The following is a 22,519-nucleotide window of genomic DNA, read 5'->3' as shown; positions in this document are numbered from 1 at the left end:
AACTGCCTGACTTATATTGGCCTGGTTTGAGCTGAAGCCATGGTGTGTTTAACAAACCACAAGTTAACCACAGGCTGTTCCACATTGGACCAAACCAACCATTGCTTGTTTCTCCAAAGTTTGTTTGGCTTTCCAGATGTTTCTGCCTCTTCTACCTTATTTTCCTTTGTAATTTTAAGTTGTTTTAACCTTTTTGAAATATTGTGCAATACAGTGGCACCTTGGTTTCTGAGCGTAATCTGTTCCAGAAGACCGTTCGACTTCCGAAATGTTTGAAATACAGAAGCCTCAAAACGTATGGAAAACTCAAACAGGAAGCCACCTCAGAAGTTCGACTTCTGAGGTGCGTTCGAAAACGGAAGCATTTACTTCTGGGTTTACAGCGTTTGAGTTCCAAAACGTTTGTCAACAGAGACGTTCAAAAAACCGAGGTACCACTGTATATTGTTTTACTATCAATTATGTGTTTTAATTGTTGTAGCCCTCCCTGGGACCTTAAGAAGAAGGATGAGTAATGAATTGAAATAATTATTATAATAGTAATGATAGTAGTAAGACTGGCACCAAAGAGGCAGTATGGGTGATAGTGGAGCAGGAGAGAAAACAGGTCTAGAAATGTTCTACCTGAAGACAGTTTTAAAGGCAGCTTGAGACTCACAGTCCGAGGGGAGAGCTCAGCTTCGGGTTTCAAGAGATAGACGCTCTTGTCAACAGCATGGATGCCACAGAGGGAGTCTTTGGCGGATGCAAGAACGAGTCGAGTTTGGCTGCCAGGGAGCCCTTTGGGCTCAGTGAACCACAATTCCACCTGGACACATAAAAAAAGCCTTTGTTGAATTTGTTCCTGTACATAACAGCATGAAATAATCCCTCTTTGTTTTTGTTTTGTTTCATTGGGTTGCCCTCTGCCACTGCCAACGAGCTGATATTTACTGGCCCAACCAGTAAAAGCGATGCTCTATTGGGTGAACAAAATGACATCTTCGGTGATGTCCTGGAGAACGAACGAGCTATTGGCCTCCGAGCTGATACAGCTGATCTTGGCTTGAGCCCAGCAGAGTATAAACACCCAGAGTCCGCAACGAAAGGATGAGGCAGGTATGGCTACATTGCTAAGCTTTATTACTACTCTATGCAGAGAGCATACAAATATACATCTTGTCTCTGTGAGAAGCAGAGAGCAACTCCAACAAAGAAACGACAGTACGAAGGAAACAGGAAACCAGTAAACGTCACATCCCATCTCCCTTTCCTGTGGGAATCCAACAGTATCTGGACTGTGGAATGATAAACATAGTCCTGTGACTTGCAGCAGCTGAAACAGAAACCAACAGGCCTCAGAGAGTCCCCACAGCCTTACCTTGTTTCTGAAGCAGTTCTCAACAGTGAAGTCTGCCGAGTGAGCCACAAGTTCTCCGCTGGGCAAGACTGTGTACAGAAGCAAGCGGGCCAAGGGAGCAATGTCTGCGTCCACAGGGAGGTCCAGAGAAAACACCCCTTTGGCTGGTAAGCAGAGAATCACAAAAGCAGGCAGAGGAGAGAGAGAGGTTACGAGAATTAATTCCAATGTGGTCTCTTTGCCCGAGCTTCAGCTCTCAAGACAACCAACGAGGATAAAGCTGAGGGAACATTGAAGGAGTCTGCATGAGAACCAGAAGTCAAAAGCCCTCAGTTCCATGTGGCACTCATAACTCTAGCAACACTCTGGAGGGCATTTGCATAGCATGTTATTTTCTTGTAACGAGGCAGTGATGCTCCTGAATGCTAGTAGCTGGAAGCAGCAGGAGGGGAGAGGACTCTTGAGTTCAAATCCTGATTGTGGGCTCCCCATAACTGTCCTCTGGTTGGCCACTGTGAGAATAGGATGCTGGACAAGATGGGCCACTGGCCCATCTTATATTTTTATTTTTATTATTTTTATTTTTATATTAAATTTATATACCCCCCTGTACCTGCAGGTTTCAGGGCAGTTCACAGGATAAAATAAGAATATAAAACTACAAAATACATAATCAGAATAAAAACAACCCAATAACCTGCCCTTGCACTTCAATATGCAAAATACTTCATTATCTATGGCTACTGTCTTGCATAAAGGGACGCAGGTGGCGCTGTGGGTTACACCACAGAGCCTAGGACTTGCCGATCAGAAGGTCGGCGGTTCAAATCCCCATGACGGGGTGAGCTCCCGTTGCTCGGTCCCTGCTCCTGCCAACCTAGCAATTTGAAAGTACGTCAAAGTGCAAGTAGATAAATAGTTACCGTTCCGGCGGAAGGTAAACGGCGTTTCCGTGTGCTGCTCTGGTTCGCCAGAAGCGGCTTAGTCATGCTGGCCACATGACCCGGAAGCTCCCTCGGCCAATAAAGCAAGATGAGCGCCGCAACCCCAGAGTTGGTCACGACTGGACCTAATGGTCAGGGGTCCCTTTACCTTTACCTTTACTGTCTTGCATGCCAGATTAATCAGCAATAACCAGTATTAGCACAATAATGCATATATGGCAAAACAAACAAATGGCAGTAATATTTGAGTGTAATATTGATGCTAAGTTGGTTCCGTGGAATAAATTAAAACCTTTAAACTTCTAGTAATGGGGGTAAGAAACCACGCCCTCCCCGGCCAAGACCCGGCTCAGGGCAGCTAACATCAGGTATAAAAACAATTGATTAAAATACAACTTTAAAACCGGATTAAAGTACAACTTAAAATGCAGCCTCATTCCAGTGGAAGCCCAGATCAAAAACTGTTTGTGGGGGGAGAAAACGTCAAATCTTCACCATTTATTGATTTGTAAGATTTCTTACCTGGTCTTCCTCATGAGGCCCGATAGGGGTGTGGGGGTTACAACAACACAATGTGCATTTTTAAAAACAGACAGAAGAAGAAGAAGAAGAAGCAAAACCATTCCCAGTGGGACAGCACCAATTCAATTGAAACGGTGGAATGTAAATGGCACGTGGCTGACACCCACCAGGTTGGCATTCAAGAATGAAGTGGAGAAATGGGAAGGAGTTGTGTGATGGCCTGGGACTCGGGCTCAGACTCGGAACCGGAGGACCATATCCTCTGCCTCAGGCGGCATCTAAACCGAGTCTGGGGCCTGATTCAGAAGAGCCCCAGTCTGCACAGGTTCCCCTGCAACAAACACCAGCTGGGCCGAGTCAGGGGCCTGAGCCTGCCCTGGCTCCAGATGTGGGGATGACCTCGTTGCCCTCTGCTGGGAAATCACGTGCAGCTGCTCCACTGCCGGTTGGGTCAGGGGAGGCTGAGGTGGCCTCTGGGTCTAGTAACCCACCGACATCTCCCAAGCTGCAGAGACTCGGGTCTGAGAGAAGGAGAGACCTGAGTACTCGCAGGAGGAGTGCTTGCCTTCGGGCAAGACAGGGAAGTGAGTCGCCGGGGGATCAGGACCAGCCGTTACCCCATCAGAGATAAAAGGCTGCCGGACCCCGCCCCAGGTTGCGGGAGCAACATTGCTGCTTGCTGGAACCTGCCTGTTACCTAGCCTGGTTTCCTGTTGGACTGACTCCTCGTGGGATCCTTTGATTCGGGACCAGACCTGGTCTGCATTGCTTGGGTTAACCCCTGGGCCCAGCACAAGGTGGCATTTACCTTTCCCATCTTCTTCAGGCTGAACGTGGATCCCTGAATGTACGACGCCCCCTTTAGCCATCACCTGCAAGGAAGGAGGAAGACCCCTGATGAGGGCGGAAGAGGCCAATGTCTAGCAGCACTGATACGTTAGCAACTCCTGCACCAGCGCCAATGGTGGCTGGTGGCCCTTCCAACTGGCAGGGTGGAATGTGGGGAGCCCAACAGTAGGGGGCGACAGAGGCAATGGCAGATGGAACCTGCTGGCTATAAATCTGTCCCGTACTCTACCATGCTGTGACTAAGGGCAACACTGTAACTAAGTAGAAGGAAGGTGACAAGCAGTGACAAGCCCTGGACTGGTTCTAAGGAAGAAGGCAGGTAGATGGGGTCCAGCTGAGGTTGATGGGGTTGTGCCGCTTTTGCCCTAATGGACCAGCCTTCATTGATTAACCAGGATTAACTTTAATAATAATAATAATAATAATAATAATAAGAAGAAGAAGAAGAAGAAGAAGAAGAAGAAGAAGAAGAAGAAGAAGAAGAAGAAGAAGAAGAAGCCACTTCCGCCCTGCAGAAGAGGTGGGGTCACGGGCTTAACAGCCCCACCACACGCGTGGCAGCTGGAGGCCAGCCCCGCGCGATTGGGGGATTACCGGCTGCGTCACACTCTGGCCAGCCAATCGGCTGGCTCTGGGGGCATGCCCTGCCCTATTTAATGCAGGACGTGGCCGGGGACCTCCCTCTTTCCCCGCCTGCCAGCTGTTCCTGCTGTAACCGATAAAGTTGTGGCCTTATTTACCCCATTAACCTTAATAATTGTGTCATGTGTTTTTATTTCCACTGGAGGGGGGGGGGACTCGCCACGCAAATAATAATTTATGATGACTTATACCCTGCCCATCTGGCCGGGTCTCCACAGCCACTCTGGTCAGCTCCCAACAGAATATTAAAAACACGACAAAACATCAAACATTTAAAACTTTCCTAAACAGGGCTGCCTTCAGGTGTCTTCTAAAACTCAGATAGTTGTTTTATTTCATTGACATCTGATGGGAGGGCATTCCACAGGGCGGGTGCCACTACCGAGAAGGCTCTCTGAGGGTGGAAGGCCCTCGGAGCTGGACCTCAGTGTCCAGGCTGGACGATGGAGGTGGAGAAGCTCCTTCAGGTATACTGGGCCAAGGCCATTTAGGGCTTTCAAGGTCAACACCAACACTTTGAATTGTGCTCAGAAACGTACTGGGAGCCAATGTAGGTCTTTCACGACTGGTGTTATGTGGTCTCGGTGGCTGCTCCCCGTCACCAGTCTAGCTGCCACATTCTGGATTCGTTGTAGTTTCTGGGTCACCTTCAAAGGTAGCCCCACGTAGAGCGCATTGCAGTAGCCCAAGCAGGAGATAACTAGAGCATGCCCCACTAGGAGCATGCCCTCCTCCAGGATCTCTCTGCTGTGTTTTACAAGAGACCCCATCTGCACTTTACCTTTAAAGCAGTTTTCATACCACTTTAAACAGCTGTGGCTTCCCCTGAAGAATTCTGGAAACTGGTTAGTTAAGGGTGCTGAAAGCAATGAGCATAGCCAATGGGGGGGCAGGGAGGGGCAACTGCCCCCCCAAATCAATAAAAGTCAATATAAAATAACTAGCTGAGGTTCTGCCGCCCCCCAACAAAAGGCCTGCCCCCCCTAACAAAACTCCTGGTTCTAGCCATGCTGCAATTAAGATAAAGCCCCATTCCCGTCACAGAGATACAGTCCTCAGAGTTCTCTGGGAAGAGAGCTTGATGGCTAAAAACACAATGGGAATATGTATTTTCCATAGGCAATAGTAAGGTGAGGTACAACACAAGGAACACAGTAGTAGTACGATAAGAACAGTAAAAGCTTTGACAGAAGCTAACAGGTAGAAGAAGAAAAACCTCACGTTCTAAGGGCTTGCTTGAACAATGCAATTTTTTAAAGGATGTTTGAAAGAAAGCAGGACCTCTGTGGGCAAGGACTTTGCCAGGACATATTTCAAAAAGTGAAAATCCAGGCACACCATCGAGCTTTTTTTGGCCAAAAAAAGTTTTGAGTTATTTTAAAGGAAATTCGCCAGCATCTACACTTCCGACATGAGTTGCTATATGTCTGGATTTCCCCAGACATTTCAGCAATTTCCCACCCAGACGCTGTTTACGGGGCCTAAATCCCAGCTGGGTCTGGGAAATTTTGGAAGTATGGCAGCCCTAGTCTCTGCCACCCTAAGGTTCAGCCCCTGGCAGAGGCGAACCAAATCTCAGAAGTTGCCCATAGTGCCCCACCTGACAATGTCAGGGACTTCATATGTATAAGGCAAATATGGCTGCCATAATATCGATCGTTTCAGCTCCAAGCCACCTAGCCCCGTCTTATCAACAGTTATCAGACCAATGCCCAGCTTCCTCTCTGACCTATTTGCACGTGCAGCAACCAACACACAGCGATGGCACTGGTCAATGGCAGAGGTCCTTCCCTGCTGTACGACCTAAGAGTCAGCCCCCCTGGGTGGTGCCTCACAGTTCTAGCCCAAGCTACTGAAACAAAGATCTCTCCATTTGGGCTTACCAGGTAGTGAAAGTGAATCTTCTTATCTTCCACCAGTTCAGGCTTCAGGCTGTAATGCACTCGGACTGGCTGAGTATGACCGCAGCTTAAAGTCCCAGGAACGGGCTCAATGTGGAGGTAGCTTTCGCTTGGTGAATAAAAGCGCGAGGCTGAATGAGAGGCGCCCTGGTGATGGGGACTGAGCCAGCCCCATTCATGACATACCAAGCCTGAATTATAAATTGCCTGGTTTAAAAACAAAAACAAAAAGAGGGGAGAGGAAAGGCACGGATGCTTCAATGACGATAGCGTACAACAAAATGCAATACAGTCATAGTTGGATCCCAAACGTCTTGTGAGTCGAATGTTTTGGCTCTTGAACACTGCAAACCCGGAAGTGAGTGTTCCGGGTTGCGAACGTTCTTTGGAAGCCGAACGTCCAATGCGGCTTCCAATTGGCTGCAGGAAGCTCCTGCAGCCAATCAGAAGCCGTGTCTTGGTTGTCAAATGTTTTCGGAAGTCGGGTGGATTTCCGGAACGGATTCCATTCGACAACCAAGGTACGACAGTAATAATTTTCTTTATTTCATAAAATTCACATACCGCTTGACTGTAAAAAAACAAAACAAAACCCACACTCAAAACAGTTTAGCGAAAGAATAAAATAATGAAATCAACAGTAAAAATAAAATAAAATCAAAACCACCTATTTAAAAAACATTGGAAGAAATCAATTAAAATCAACAAAGAAGCAGATTAAAAGATAAATCATGCCCGAAGATTCTAAAGAGATCAGCAGAGGTGACCATCCAATCTCTGCTTAAAAACCTCCAAGGAAGGGGAGTCCACCACATTCCAGGGTCCTCTCTTCCACTGCCAAACAGCTCTTATCCTTCTTCCTAATGTTTAGCCAGAATCTCCTTTCTAACTACCCTCTGGAGCAGCAGCAGCAAACAAACTGGCTCCATCTTCCATGTGCCGATGGTCCTTCAGATATCTGAAGATGGCTATTTCATCTCCACTTGGTCTCCTCTTCTCCAGGCTAAACAGACCCGACTCCCTCAGTTGTTCCTCATCAGGCTTGGTTAATGTGAAAGCTCTCCCTTGTTTCCCCTCCAGTCCCCAGGGACACTCACCTGGATCCTGATAGAACTATCCGTGAGGCTGGTCGTGTTGACGGAAAACTGGAAAATCCCCTGGTGGTCAGTTGTGTAGTTGATTCTGTGTCCTGATTGATCAACACGGATCTCAACGGTCTTGTTGGCCATCGGAACACTGGCACCGTCCACGAGCTTCGCCTGGGTGGGCAAATACACAGCGAAGACTTTTATTTCAGACAGGGAACTACATTGGCAAATACATTGGGAGCACTGCAGTGTCTTATTTCAGAATAGCTTAAGTTGCACTTTCCATTAAATTCCATTGTACAGGGGGATTATTGGGTTGTCTTTAGTTTTATTATGTATTTTGCGGTTTTTATATTGCTATTTTATCTTGTGAACCACCCTGAGATCTATGGGTATAGGGTAGTATACCAATTTAATTTATTAACAGTAATAATAATAATAATAATAATAATAATAATAATAATAATAATACCTGCCCAAAGAGTGGGATACCAGGCTTGTAGTAAGTGTCCACCTTTTCAAAGGTAACTGTGCTGAGAGTTGCAGTAATTGTGGAGAAAGCATTTCCGGTCAGTTCCACCCCTGCGAAAAATGAAACAACAAATTTAGTGGGAGAGGTGGGGAGGTGCCTTCATTTACAAAAAAGCCAGAAGCTTTTCTTTTAGGTGCTGAGATTCCAAGAGAACAGAAAAGACTGTTTATGTATGCGATGACAGCTGTGTGGATGCTATTTGCCCAGAGATGGAAAGAAGACAAAATCCTTACCAGAAAGCCACCTCCTTCGAAGTTGCGGGCCGAGCCTTGTGCGATTGGGGGATTCCTAGCAGCGTCATCCCCTGGCCAGCCAATCGGCTGGCTCTGGGGGCATGGCCTGCCCTATTTAAGGCAGGACGCGGCTGAGGATCTCCCTCTTTGCCGCCTGCCAGCTGTTCTATTTTTTCCCACCCTCCCACCCTATAAGGTTTTCGTTCCTTGACCTTGCTATGGACTTTGGTTAGTCACCGTTGAGGGGCCTGGTAGGAAATTTCCACTTGGCAATTTGGCACCAGCCACTTGGTTTTCGCCTACCTCGTAGCAACCCACAACTTTCTTGGTATTGGCGGTTAGGCATTGGGATTATTCTGTAGTTGGAAGAGGGGAGGAAGTGCCATCACCTGCCCCGCATATTGAAGGGTAGTTCGATAAAGGATTCCGGGTGGCGTGGCCCTGTCCGAAGCCTATGGAGGTGGGGGCCTAAAGCACGCCCCCGAACGGTGACCCCGGGGGAGTTCCTAGTTGATGTGCATCAGCAGGACTCCCCCTACTGGTGGTTAACCCTTCCCGGACTTCAAGCGGACGGGCTGAAGTCGGATACAGTTGGTTAGGACCAATGCCTAACCCAATACCACTCATCACCTGTTACCAATAAAATTGTGGCCTTATTTAGCCCATTAACCTTAATATTTGTGTCATGTCTTTATTTCCACTGAGGGGGGGCAGGAACTCGCCATGCAAGAGAATGGCAGATCAAGTTGATGGACTATGCTGAAATGACAAAAACTACCAGAAAAATCAGAAATAAGGAATGGGGGAAATTTATAATTTATCTTAAAAACCATTGCAAACAGTTAAAACCATTAGCGGGATTGCAATAACACTTGTAATGTAACGACAACAATGGATATAATGGAGATATAAAAATCTGGACTGTTATAAAAGATGCAGTAGGAAAAGTTTAATAATGAGATCCACAAAGGGGAGGAGGGAAGTCCAGGAGGTTCTTGGGAATCTCGCTTTTTATATGATCGGTTGTGGTGTGAATGTAAATTTTAATATGAAAAATCAAATAGATAAATTTCTGTTTCGAAAAATAAAAAAATCCAATAAGTCAGATTCATGGTCCATCAAGCCCAGTTTTGTCAACACTGGCTGCTAGCAGCGCTTCTGGACAGGGACATTTCCCAGCTCTGCCTGGAGATGTTGAGCTGGCGATCTTTTCGCATGCGAGGCGAATGCTCTAACCCTGAGCTATGGCCCTCTATTTAAACAGGAATGTAGGAAAGCCACTTCCGAGCTGGAGAGGAGGTGGGGCTACAGGCCCACGCCCTCCCCACACATGCAGGGGCTGACTCACAGGCCCCGGCGAGAATGAGGGAATCCTCAGGCGCGTCATCTCCCTGTCCAGCCAATCGGCTGGCCAGGGAGGCGTGGCCCGGGCTATTTAGGGCTGGCGCGGCCGAGGATTTCCCTCTCTTCTTCGTTCCAGCTGCTCTGGTTTCCCACCCCGCCCGCCCTTAGGTTTGGCTCTCTGACTTTGCTATGGACTTTGGTTGGTCACCGTCAAGGGGCCTGATAGGAATTTTTTCCACTTGGCAAATTGGCACCAGCCATTTGGTTTTTTGCCTACCTCGTAGCAAATCGTCACAACTTTCTTGGCATTGGCATTTAGGCATTGGTAGGGGTATTGTTATGCAAAGGAGAGGGGGGGAAGGAAGCGCCATCACCTTCTCCCAAAGCGAAGGGTAGTCCGGTAAAGGATTCCAGGGGGTGTTGCCCTGTCCGAAGCCTATGGAGGTGTGGGCCTAAAGCATGCCCCCGAGCAGTGACCCCGGGGGAGCTCCTAGTTGATGTACATCAGCAGGACTCCCCCTAATGGTGGTTAACCCTTCCCGGCCTTCATGCAATCAGGCTGAAGCCGGTTAGTCGATAGGACCAATGCCTAAGCCAATACTGCTCAATTCCTGCAATCAATAAAGTTGTGGCCTTTTCTGTGTCCTGTGTCTTTATTTTCCAAGGCGCGACTCGCCACGCAAGCTGCCTTGCGCTGAGTCAGACTCTACACTGACTGGAAGAGGCTCTCCAGAGTTCCAGAAAGGATTCTCTAACCAGCCCTCAGGATTGGGAAAAAGCTGTCCGAGGCTGGCTGCTGAACCTGGGTCCTTCTGAATGGAAAGTGAATGTTCCGCCACTGGTCAGCACAACCTGTGGTTGTGTTGAATGGGCACTCTGCACATGCCCCAACATGGACTTTCTGTGGCCACGCTGCCCCCAAACTGGTTCTGATCAGCACACCCAGCCCTTCTGTTCCACAAAACCCACCGGTGCCTTCCTCAATGATCTTGCCCTCCACTTCAAGTTTCATCTCAGACGAATCCCTCTTCATCTGAAAAACTTTCGTTTTCACCACCTGAGAGAAGCAGCCATTTGCATCGGCCTATTTGGGAAGCCAAAGATTTGCAAGGTTGTTAACAACGACAACGACAATTTCTTTTTTTTTTTCTGTCCTAGTGTTATTATTGCTATACTACTATTAAACAAATTTATAAACCATAGAAGCCACTGAAGCTGTTTACGAGATAAAAGTAGGATAAAACACAAGAACGTAAGCTCTGCAAACCATGCCAGTGTTTCAAACTCTGGAAACAACTAAACAATAAAACCATCTTTACAAATTCTAAAAACAACAAAGCTGACTCTGAATTCCAGCCCTGCCCATGACAGAAACACATTCTGATTCTACTTCTGCAACCCAGATCTACCCAAGCCAACTGGCTCTCTCTGCAACACCACAGTGTGGAAGTGCTGCTGCAAGCCTTTAAAGCCTTTAATGACCCAGAACCAGATTTTTTAAAGGACCACCTTGAAATATATGAACCTGCCTGGGTCTTCAGCTTGGCATCAGAGGACCTGCTCTCTAGCCTGTTGTTAGCAGATATTTGATAGATGGGTCCTAGCAACAGAGCCTGGTTGACAGTGGCACTGTAACTCTGGAATTTTCTTTGGGAAATTTATCCAAATCTTTCCCTTCCCATCTTTAGATAGATGCTGAAAGTCTCTCTCCCTCCCCCTTTTTTATTTTGTTTCAGAGAGCACTGTGAAAGTATTATTTTTAAATGTTGGTATTAATGCTGCTGTGTTTTATATTTTAAATGCTATAGTTATTTTTATTAGTGAATTTTATTTTTGAGCAAGCCACTTCTGAGGTTTTTGTGGGGCGAAAGCAAGCTGTAAAAGTCATTTAAATAAATAAACAACATCATCCCAAATTAAAAACAAAAACAACAAACAACTGTAGGAGTGCAAATATCCAGAGTGTGGGGTCAGGTGGGATTACTATGAGGAATTATAAAATATGCATCAAGCCATTGTGTCCACGATTAATGCATTGTGTTGACTGGGTTTGATACATTGACAATAATTTCTGACCAAATCCCACAACCCTCTGCATCTCTGGCCATTTCCTCTACTGCCCATTTCTCTCTTGCTTCACAAGTCATGTACACACTTAGACAGGCAGGCGCCCTGGGTCCTCAAAGATAATGGGCAGCTTCGTCGATGTAGCTTTCTTATATATTAATCTTTGGATGTTAATCTTACGGCCAGGAAACAGGTTTCACATTAAGGTGATAATGGTCACTGTCCTCCTGGCCATCTTTCTTATCATGTGTACTGATTGTTGATGACCTCCGGGGTTGCTGCATGCGCCCCTTTGTTGTTTTCATTCATTTACTCCAAAGTATGCATGCCTAACTAGTGTTTATAGTTTAAATTTGTCCCCACTTGGGGTTTGTTTAAATGCTCAGAGGAAATCTGATTGGTTCTTACGAACACTCTGTAAAAAGTTCTTTTGTGAATAAAATGACCTGGGCCGAGGGGGGCTGGAGACTCAGAGAGAGACTATCATACGCACCCTTCCCAAAGTCTTGCTGGTTCAAGCCTCTGTGTGTATTCTTATTAATCAGAGTTCAATCCTTCCTTCACTTTGTGAACGCCTCAACAACAATAAAGCCATTTATAGAATTCAAAGAACATGGAATCATAGAAGTGAAGAGTTGGAATGGACCCCAAGGGTCATCTATATGCTATATGTAGAATGGCTGACTCTCACTCCAGGAGAAGACTTGTTGTTGCTGTTGTTGTTGTTTTTGTTTGGGGTGTGTGTGAAATAGCTGCCCAAATGGTTTGATGATGGGTAGCGGTCTAATTTCAACTGGTAACTTAGTCCAGATGGCTGGAGCTGCAGCACTAAAAGTCCAGCTCCTGGCAGAAATCAAGTCCTCTGCTGGGGCACGTTGTCACCACTGAGAAGGCTTTGGCTGTCCAAGTCTTCCTTTAGCTCCCAGCCCTAACTGGGGATGCTGAGAATCAAGCCTGAGACCTCCTGCATGCGAAGGAGATGTTCTTCTACTGAGATGCAACCCTTCCCAGTTAATACTGTAAATCTGTATTGAGCCTAAGTTTTATTTTGGAGACTCACCTCTCCACTGAACTCTTCACATACACCCCCCAGCTCTGCCCAGGAACATGAGCTTGTATAACCGTTGTACCGTCGGTTTGCGGCATCGTTGTATTTCCGGCAAACACGTATCTTCACCTGTCCAGGAACGGGCATCCCATAGGTGTACCTGGAGACAGAAACAGTCATAGATAGCATTGATCAAGGGCTTATTTACACTTACTTTTCCTCCGTGCTTTGCAGGCAGGATCTATGCTTTAGAGCTATGAGTGCTCATTTTGGGGGTTATTTTTTCTCCAGAGCTTTCCCCGTGAAAACCCACTCTCTACTGCTGCATCAGAGCAAATGGCAAACCATGGAAAATCCAGATTTGTTGCATTTCAGCTTTAAAGAGCAGGTTTTTGTGGGGGAAACTCTGGGGTGTAAGAAAAACTGCTCCGACACAGAGTTGTGTGCCGGGTCAGCTTACCCATAGGCACTAGGGGTGTGGGGCACCTGGGTGCTGGGCAGTTTTTTGCACCCCGGTGCCACATATGCTAAAGACGGCCCTGGTTGTGTGAAAGTTAGTGTGGGGAAGCCCTCAGAAGGGATACAGAGATATAGGGAACATTGACACGACTGCCTTTAAAAAAAAAAATCTTTATATGTATATTTTTCGTGGGTGCTTATTGTCCGGAGTTTGGTGAAGAAGTTTTCACAGGAACACAGGAGAATATGTATTAGATAGGACTTTCCATCCCTCTAGACCAATATTGTCTACTCTGACTTGTAGCAGCTTCTCTCCAGGGTCTGTGGTAGAGAAAGGGTCTTAGATACTGTTAGAATTCCTGCTCCATGATTGCAGTCATGGGATTGTTGTCTTTCATATGACGGTATATGTTGGGAAGTGACGGAGACAGGATGTTTGTGTTACTGTGTTCCATGAAGTGGGACTATTGTCCTTTGTTCTGTTTCTCTTTGCTGTCTGATGCTAGAGAGAGAGGGAGCCATGTTGCAGTGCTCCGTGTGTGTTTATATGTAAATAAAGTAGATTAGATGGTTGGACAGTGTTCTCGAAGCTACCAGCATGAGTTTGACCAAACTGCGGGAGGCAGTGGAGGACAGAAGTGCCTGGCGTTCTCTGGTCCAGGGGGTCACGAAGAGTTGGACACGACTAAACAACAACAAAAGTAGATTAGCCAAAATGCTGAGTTGCTGAGGTCTGTCACACAAGGTGTGCAAACTCTGTGGATCCCTAAGTGTGCCGGTGTCGGTTGGCATTGGTCGCTGTGATGTTCGGGCTGAAGAAAGCTTTTGAAGTTCCCAAACGATCAACCAGGAGGGAGGGAACATGCCTGTCAGGCATGTGGTCTCTGCCAGAATCCTCCTCAAGTGTAGGCTGAACTCCTGACAGATACCACATTTAGTAACCACAATGAAGTAAATTCTGAATGTGATAGATGGACTTGAAGTGATGCCAGTTTCCCAACTTCTGGTTTAAAGTCACTTAGCAGGAGTCCTGACTCACCACCTGCAGCACCCACCAACACCATCACCACCACGTTGCCTCCAAGGATCTCCGTAATCCCACCACCCTCCAGGGGGCTGTACTGCTCACTTTGGGAACCACCACCCTCATCACTGCAGATGGTGACAGCAGTCACGAAATTAAAAGACGCCTGCTTCTTGAGAGAAAGGCGATGGCAAACCTAGACACCATCTTAAAAAGCAGAGACATCACCTTGCCAACAAAGGTCCGTATAGTTAAAGCCATGGTTTTCCCAGTAGTGATGTATGGAAGTGAGAGTTGGACCATAAAGAAGGCTGATTGCCGAAGAATTGATGCTTTTGAATTATGGTGCTGGAGGAGACTCTTGAGAGTCCCATGGACTGCAAGAAGATCAAACACATCCATTCTTAAAGAAATTAGCCCTGAGTGCTCACTGGAAGGACAGATCGTGAAGCTGAGGCTCCAATACTTTGGCCACCTCATGAGAAGAGAAGACTCCCTGGAAAAGACCCTGATGTTGGGAAAGATGGAGGGCACAAGGAGAAGGGGACGACAGAGGACGAGATGGTTGGACAGTGTTCTCGGAGCTACAAACATGAGTCTGACCAAACTGCGGGAGGCAGTGGAAGACAGGAGTGCCTGGCGTGCTCTGGTCCATGGGGTCACGAAGAGTCGGACACGACTAAATGACTAAACAACAACAACAACAGCACCCTCGTCCCACCGAGAAGTCCCACTTACACTCCACAAACAGTCACTTCCAGTTCCTCGTCCAGAATCGTGATGACCTCAGGTGCCTTGACCACAACTTCGTATTTGGGCAATACTACAGAAGGGGAAAGAAGAGGGGAGGTGAAGGAAAGCTTTGGCTGGACTTGCAAACCTCACCTCTCTAAGATTCCAAAACAGCCTATCGGCCGTTCCTCCACTGTATTATTATTATTATTATTATTATTATTATTATTATTATTATTACCCTGCCCATCTGACTGAATTTCCCCAGCCACTCTGGGCGGCTCCCAACAGAATATTAAAAACACGATAAAACATCAAACATTAAAAACTTCCCTAAACAGGGCTGCCTTCAGATGTCTTCAAAAAGTCAGATAGTTGCTTATTTCCTTGACATCTGATGGGAGGGTGTTCCACAGGGCGGGCGCCACTACCGAGAAGGCCCTCTGCCTGGTTCCCTGTAACCTCACTTCTCATTATTATTTGCCCCTGTTGGGTGCAAACTCCACAAGGCAGCAGGAAAAATAAATGAAGGGATAGATACATCACAAACCCCAACCCCCTTCTGCTCAGCGTCCTGGGTGCCCAATTCCCTGCAGCCCAATTGGGACCTTTCCATCCTCCTCACCATATTCCGACACTTCAAAGGCTCTCTCCTCCCATGCATTGGTGACTTTCTGCACCTTCAGTCTGTAGGTGCCTTGGGGGGGCTCAGAGCCGAGAGGGAAGGAGAGCTGAACCAGGCCCCCTTTCAGCTCCACTTCGGTCCACTGCATCAAGCGGTTGTTCTTGGGATCCTGGAAGTCACAAGAAAGTTAAGGGTGGAGGGAATCACACAGGTTAAAAGGAGGGACGGCTGTTTCTGGCTCCAGAAGAGGACAAGGCTGGGACATATCCAGTGGTGTAATGGTCTGGGGTAGGTGAGTTGGAAAGCAATTGCTATTTCTGCAGCAGGGACCATGCAAGGTCTGTCTCCAGAGCCCTAGAACCACGCAATAGGCATGAAAGGGGAGTATTGGGGTCAACACTTCAGTACATAAACTATGAGATGCCACCAGCATTCAGGATCGCAGGTGGTCAAACACCTGCTACATACCCTCCAACATTTCTCTGATGAAAATAGGGGTGTCCCATTCCATAATGATAATTTTTACTATTTATACCCCACAAATCTTACTGGGTTGCCCCAGCCACTCTGGGCAACTTCCTACATATATTTAAAAAAATAATAAAACATTAAACATTTAAGAAACTACCCTATACAGGATTGTCTTTATATAGCTCGGGGGTAGGATAACTCCATAACCCCCAACATTTCTCTAATGAAAAGAGAGACATCCTAAGGAAAAGCGGGACATTCCAGGATGAAATCAGAAACTGGGACGGCTTCTCTAAATTAGGGCTGTCCCTGGAAAATAGGGACATTTGGAGGGTCTGCTGCTACTATATTTGCAGTAGGGACTCTGCAGCAGCTCAGAAAGGGGTGCCAATGCATAAATAATGGGGAGGCCCAGGTAAACTCTGCCCCACATAACTGACCAGAAGACATGCCACACGCACACCATTTGAATGCCTATCAACTTTGGGGAGCCCAGCCCCCTCAGATATTTTATTGGGCGTGGAGCTGGCTCCTAGGATCCCAGAGCTGCTCTGTCGGCACAGAAGGGGAGTTTTCTAGCCACAGGGAGCATTGGCCTGATCTAGGGGCTGCAAATCGGGGGCAGATCAACAGGCTTGCACACAGCCCTACTTCAAACCCTCCAAAGAGGGGCTTCGTTGACAATTAACCAGCAATTTCAACAGACAGAGGGTTTGTTTGAGGAACCATGCAAACAAATTCACTCCTGAGGGGCTGGGAGAAGGGGAGGCAGGCGGGCAAAGAGAACCTCACAGCCTGCTGAAGCTAGACTCCTCCTCATCACCCCATCATCACCATCATTTCTTACCTGCCCTTTGCCAGGACAAGTTACAACAAGGCCACCTACCAAGTCTGGAAGCTGAATGTGTTATAGGATATACCAGGCATAGGCAAACTCAGTCCTCCAGATGTTTTGGGACTACAACTCCCATCATCCCTGACCACTTGTTCTGTTGGCTAGGGATGATGGGAATTGTAGTTCCAAAACATCTGGAGGGCCGAGCTTGCCTACGCCTGGGATATACTGATTTAAAGAAATTGCAGATAATGTGTGCAGTTCTCTCTTCTCATAGAATCATAGAGTTGGAATAGACCACAAGGGCCATCAAGTCCAACCCCCTGCCAAGCAGGAAACACCATCACAGCACTCCTGACATATGGTTGTCAAGCCTCTGCTTAAAGACCTCCAAAGAAGGAGACTCCACCACACTCCTTGGCAGCAAATTCCACTGTCGAACAGCTCTTACTGTCAGGAAGTTCTTCCTAATGTTTAGGTGGAATCTTCTTTCTTGTAGTTTGGATCCATTGCTCCGTGTCCGCTTCTCTGGAGCAGCAGAAAACAACCTTTCTCCCTCCTCTATATGACATCCTTTTATATATTTGAACATGGCTATCATATCACCCCTTAACCTCCTCTTCTCCAGGCTAAACATGCCCAGCTCCCTTAGCCGTTCCTCATAAGGCATCGTTTCCAGGCCTTTGACCATTTTGGTTGCCCTCCTCTGGACACGTTCCAGTTTGACAGTGTCCTTCTTGAACTGTAGTGCCCAGAACTGGACACAGTACTCCAGGTGAGGTCTGACCAGAGCAGAATACAGTGGCACTATTACTTCCCTTGATCGAGATGCTATACTCCTATTGATGCAGCCCAGAATTGCATTGGCTTTTTTAGCTGCCGCGTCACACTGTTGGCTCATGTCAAGTTTGTGGTCAACCAAGACTCCTAGACTCCTCTTAACAGGTACTGCTCTCAAGCCAGGTGTCCCCCATCTTGTATTTCTGCCTCTCATTTTTTTTGCCCAAGTGCAATACTTTACATTTCTCCCTGTTAAAGTTCATCTTGTTCGCTTTAGCCCAGTTCTCTAATCTGTCAAGGTCGTTTTGAAGCGTGATCCTGTCCTCTGGGGTGTTAGCCACCCCTCCCAGTTTGGTGTCATCTGCAAATTTGATCAGGATGCCCTTGAGTCCATCATCCAAGTCGTTGATAAAGATGTTGAATAAGACCAGGCCCAAGACCGGGCTCCTCTCCTTCCAGAGGATCTCGAACCCAAAGCAATGGGGCTAAGCTAGTTTTCAGCTGAGTTGGTTCTATCCAGGACCTGACTTTTCTTTATTTTAAAACGAGCTGATTAATAGATTTTTATTTTTGCAAGGGGGCCAGGGAGAAGATAAATCCTTCTTCATGTCCTTTTTACAGTCAGCACAACCTCCTAAGCATCTGTACTCTAAACAACAACAACAGTTCTTGAACCCCACCCATCTGACTGGTTTACCCTAGCCACTCTGGGCAGCTTCTGACAAAATACAGAGGGGGGGGCTGGGGGGAATGCCTCAAACATTAAAAGCTGCCTTCAGGTGTTGACAGGGGTGGCACTGTGGGTTAAACCACAGAGCCTAGGACTTGCTGATCAGAAGGTCGGTGGTTCAAATCCCCGTGACGGGGTGAGCTCCCGTTGCTCAGTCCCTGCTTCTGCCAACCTAGCAGTTCAAAAGCACATCAAAGTGCAAGTAGATAAATAGGTACCACTCTGGCAGGAAGGTAAATGGCGCTTCCGTGTGCTGCTCTGGTTCACCAGAAGCTGCTTGGTCATGCTGGCCACATGGCCCGGAAGCTAGACGCCGGCTCCCTTGGCCAATAAAGCAAGATGAGCGCCGCAACCCGAGTCGGCCACGACTGGAGCTAATGGTCAGGGGTCCCTTTACCTCAGGTGTTGACAAAAAGACACATAGTTGTTTAACTCTAAAGCAAGGCCTGTTGAGTTAAACAGAACCTGCTGACAGGTAGTTGGATTATTGTAGCCACAGTTAATAGCTAAACCCCCTTTTTTTCTGTTTGTAGCAAATATTTGCCCGAGATTATCCAAGGTAACATCGGCTGGAGAACTGCATCGCAAAATTCAGATAAATGCGAACGTCAAAGGATAGCTGCATTCTGCTTTGCACGTTGTTTCCCTGCCCCCAAACTAGCTATAGGTTATTATGATGAGAGGTGAAGATGAACTGGCCACTTACCTGGAGGTAAATCAATGGGACCTGTGGAAGCAAAAGGTAGAAGGGGGAGAGAAATCGAAGATGACCATGAATGAGAAACTACCTCAAAGGCAAATCCCACCCCACAACCTCCCCAGCAGTAATTTAGGCTTATTTATTCCTTTTAAAGCTTTTCTAAACAGCTTAATATGGGGGGAGGACAACATAGAAGCAATATCCATTAAAGAAAGGGGGGGGACTCCGTCAACTATTAATTTGATATCCGCTGGTCCCCACTCACCTAATGCTCTCTCAAGGGTAGAAGCACTCATCATTTTCACTCGTGGAACTTATGGTTTGAAAAAAATTGAGTTTATTCCCATCTCTGAAAAATTGACCCATAGAATAAGGTGCTGGCAGTGGCAATGTGGCCCCCCTCAGAATTTGCACCTGTTTTGAGGCTGTTTGCGATTCATATGACCAAACAATCTTGTGTTTGGCATGTTCCTACTCAATACAATTTTATCTGGCAACACTTATGAATACCTGATATATTTCGTATAAATATGAATGTTGTATCCCAACATTCATTCATCACACTATTCATTCTTTTTGAAGCTTGATGATGGTGATAATGATGCCTTTTTACTCCTCTTGCCGTTAGGGTTGCTTTTATGATGTATTTTAGTTCAATGTTTTGTTTATTGTGTTTGCAAATCTTATTTTGAAACTTTTTTTTTTAAATGAAACCGAAATCCAGTAAAACAACTACCGTATTTTTCGCCCTATAGGACACACTTTTTCCCCTCCAAAAATGAAGGGGAAATGTGTGTGCGTCCTATGGGGCGAATGCAGGCTTTCGCTGAAGCCTGGAGAGCGAGAGGGGTCGGTGCGCACCGACCCCTCTCACTCTCCAGGCTTCGCGGACCTCTCCGCAAGCAGCGGGAGTGCCCCCGCTGCTTACGGAGAGTTGCCTGCATGCTGAAGCCTGCGCGCACTGAGATCAGCGCGTCCAGGCTTCGCGGACCTGTCCGCAAGCAGCGGGAGCCAGCGCTGGGCTCCCACGGCTTGCAGAGAGCTGCCTGTTTGGGGGCTGGGGTCGGGGAAAGCTCGGGCCTCCCCAGCCCCGCGCCTGGGGGGGGGGGGAATAAATTTTTCCCCTTTATTTCCCCCCAAAAAAACTAGGTGCGCCTTATGGGACAGTGCGTCCTATAGGGCGAAAAATACAGTATATAAAAGCAAATGAAACAGCAATTCTAACAAGTAAAACAGGGCCCATTCTTGTCCAAATCCTCAGGCCTCTCTGACCGAAACCAATTCTGCAGGATCGGCAAGGTAGCATGTCAAATACTTCACCTGCCGCTGCAATAATGGCAGCATTCCACTCAATGTGAAGTTGAGGGAGCTTTTCCTCAAATTGCCTGACAAACGTGTCACGGCAGGTGCCTGATCGTTCCAACAGCCTGTTTTCAGGGACAGGTGCCGGCAGTCCCCTCAGCACAGAGAAAAGCTCTGCTGGCCAGATATTCAGTGATATTAAGGAGGCAGCAAAGTTGGTTTTCGACTTTAACTGTTTCCCCACTTATATTCTCACTTTGATAAGCTGGATCAGTTTTTTACGCTGGTTTTCAACTGAACTGAAAGCTGAAACTTTCAGCTCAGTCATTTTTCACCATAAAAAGCCACCACCTAACCTTTTTAACCTAGGAAGATTGAAATTCAAAATGAACTTTTTGAAAAAAGAGGAAGCCTATCTTTTTTTTAAAAAAAATAAAATCTAAACTGACTCTTCCATTAACCAGATCTGTACTGTGTGGAACTATAATATAGTGGGCTTTTCTTTTTACTCCTTCCACAGAGCTGAAAACTGGTTTGGTTTGGTTTTTAAAAAACAGAGTTTCTACCTTTAGAATTTAGCTTCCAGAGTTATGTTAGTACAGGATTTAGCTCCTAGCATCAAGTGTCCTAGTGGTGTTCTTTTTGGTCTGAACTGATGCTTTAATTAACATTAAATAATTAAATAAATGGGTATTACCCTCTGATCACCCGTCTGCATATCATACTTTGGCACTGAGAAAAACTCACTTTTTCAGTAACAGGTCGGAAACTTTCATCCAGGGTGGCAACACGAAATTGAACTGGAAAGGAAATAAGATTTTTTTTTATTTTATTTTTTAAAAAAGCATGTTCAATTGCAGTTCTGTCCTGATGGCTTGTGGCTGATTTGTAGCATGGGTGCTCTAAGTGCAGATAAATATGTATATAAAAGGAATCCCCAAATAGCAGGCATCACTCAACACAAATACAAAAGGGGCCCATTCTTCATGGGTTCCCATACAACCTGCTTAATGTGCATTCGTTCTGATTGGTTTGTAGGGAGAACAGATGACATCAAAGTGAGACCTTTTGAGGAGGCAGGTTTCTTATGCAAGACTTCCCAATCAACTATCATTACATAACTTGAACTTGCTGGTGTGCAATTCAAACCCCAATGTAGTGATAATCTGGTAAGTGCCCTTTGAAGCCCCATTCTGTTGCCCCAGCAAGCACAGAGTATTCAATGGAAGAGGACATGCTCAGTCTCTGGTGTGTCCATGTAGAGCTGCTACAAGAGCTGAAAATCATGCTGATTTATTTCGCATCTGGCAACCAATGCACCCCTTGGGTTTCAGATAGAAGAAGAAGAGTTTGGATTTGATATCCTGCTTTATCACTACCCGAAGGAGTCTCAAAGTGGCTAACATTCTCCTTTCCCTTCCTCCCCCACAACAAACACTCTGTGAGGTGAGTGGGGCTGAGAGACTTCAAAGAAGTGTGACTGGCCCAATGTCACCCAGCAGCTGCATGTGGAGGAGCGGAGACGCGAACCCGGTTCACCAGATTACAAGTCTACCGCTCTTAACCACTACACCACACTGGCTCTGTGCATGGGCAGACAAATCTAAAGAGTCCAGGGCTAGTTAAGTCCAGTCAAAGGTGACTATGGGGTTGTGATGTTCATCTCGCTTTCAGGCCAAGGGAGCCAGCGTTTGTCTACAGACAGCTTTCCAGGTCATGTGTCCAGCATGACTAAACTGCTTCTGGCACAACAGAACACCGTGATGGAAACCAGAGTGCATGGAAACGCCATTTACCTTCTCGCCAGAGTGGTACTTATTTATCTACTTGCACTGGCATGCTTTCGAACTGCTAGGTTGGCAAGAGCTGGGATAGAGCAACGGGAGCTCACACCACCATGGGGATTCGAACCGCCGACCATCTGATCGGCAAGCCCAAGAGGCTCTGTGGTTTAGACCACAGCGCCACCCGCTCCCTATATGGTAATGCATCATGATGTTGAAAAGTGTAGGGAGGAACAAGCTGCCTCAGCCCCTTGTGGGGCTGGGGCCGAGGCAGCTTGTCCCTCCCACTGGGCACTGGAGTCAGGTGCAGGTAAGCCCCACCAACAATATACTGCCAGGTGAAGCCGCTGTCATGCTCTGGCCCCCAAACCGGTCCTGGGCAATGTGTCAATACATCGTCCAGGCATACCCAGGACACAAATTATCATGGCCCTCTTGTGGCTCATTTCAGCAGCGGAGCATATGTCTGTGCTGTCCGGGGTGGGCATGCAGGGCACACCCCCAAGGGGCACAGAGGTCACCCCTCCAGCGCGCTACAGTCCAGGGGAGAAGAGGAGCAGGGAAACTG

General features: G+C 47.0%; 1 protein-coding gene across 1 annotated transcript in view; it reads right to left on the bottom strand.

The window, feature by feature from the left end:
• LOC114592448 (alpha-2-macroglobulin-like) overlaps positions 1-22,519 on the bottom strand; it is a 63,616-nt gene that overhangs the window by 37,981 nt on the left and 3,116 nt on the right. The window contains exons 4-15 of the mRNA XM_028720577.2: positions 20,915-20,967; positions 18,872-18,892; positions 15,350-15,518; positions 14,731-14,815; positions 12,522-12,669; positions 10,364-10,478; positions 7,758-7,867; positions 7,295-7,456; positions 6,180-6,404; positions 3,614-3,677; positions 1,361-1,503; positions 659-808 (exon numbers count right to left, since the gene is read on the bottom strand). Of these exons, the coding sequence (XP_028576410.2) occupies positions 659-808; positions 1,361-1,503; positions 3,614-3,677; positions 6,180-6,404; positions 7,295-7,456; positions 7,758-7,867; positions 10,364-10,478; positions 12,522-12,669; positions 14,731-14,815; positions 15,350-15,518; positions 18,872-18,892; positions 20,915-20,967 (1,445 nt within the window). The remainder of the gene's footprint in view (positions 1-658; positions 809-1,360; positions 1,504-3,613; positions 3,678-6,179; positions 6,405-7,294; positions 7,457-7,757; positions 7,868-10,363; positions 10,479-12,521; positions 12,670-14,730; positions 14,816-15,349; positions 15,519-18,871; positions 18,893-20,914; positions 20,968-22,519) is intronic.

This window comes from Podarcis muralis, chromosome 2 (assembly GCF_964188315.1).
Source record: "Podarcis muralis chromosome 2, rPodMur119.hap1.1, whole genome shotgun sequence".
In the NCBI taxonomy this organism is placed as follows: domain Eukaryota; kingdom Metazoa; phylum Chordata; class Lepidosauria; order Squamata; family Lacertidae; genus Podarcis; species Podarcis muralis.
This window is presented reverse-complemented; position numbering and strand designations above follow the sequence as displayed.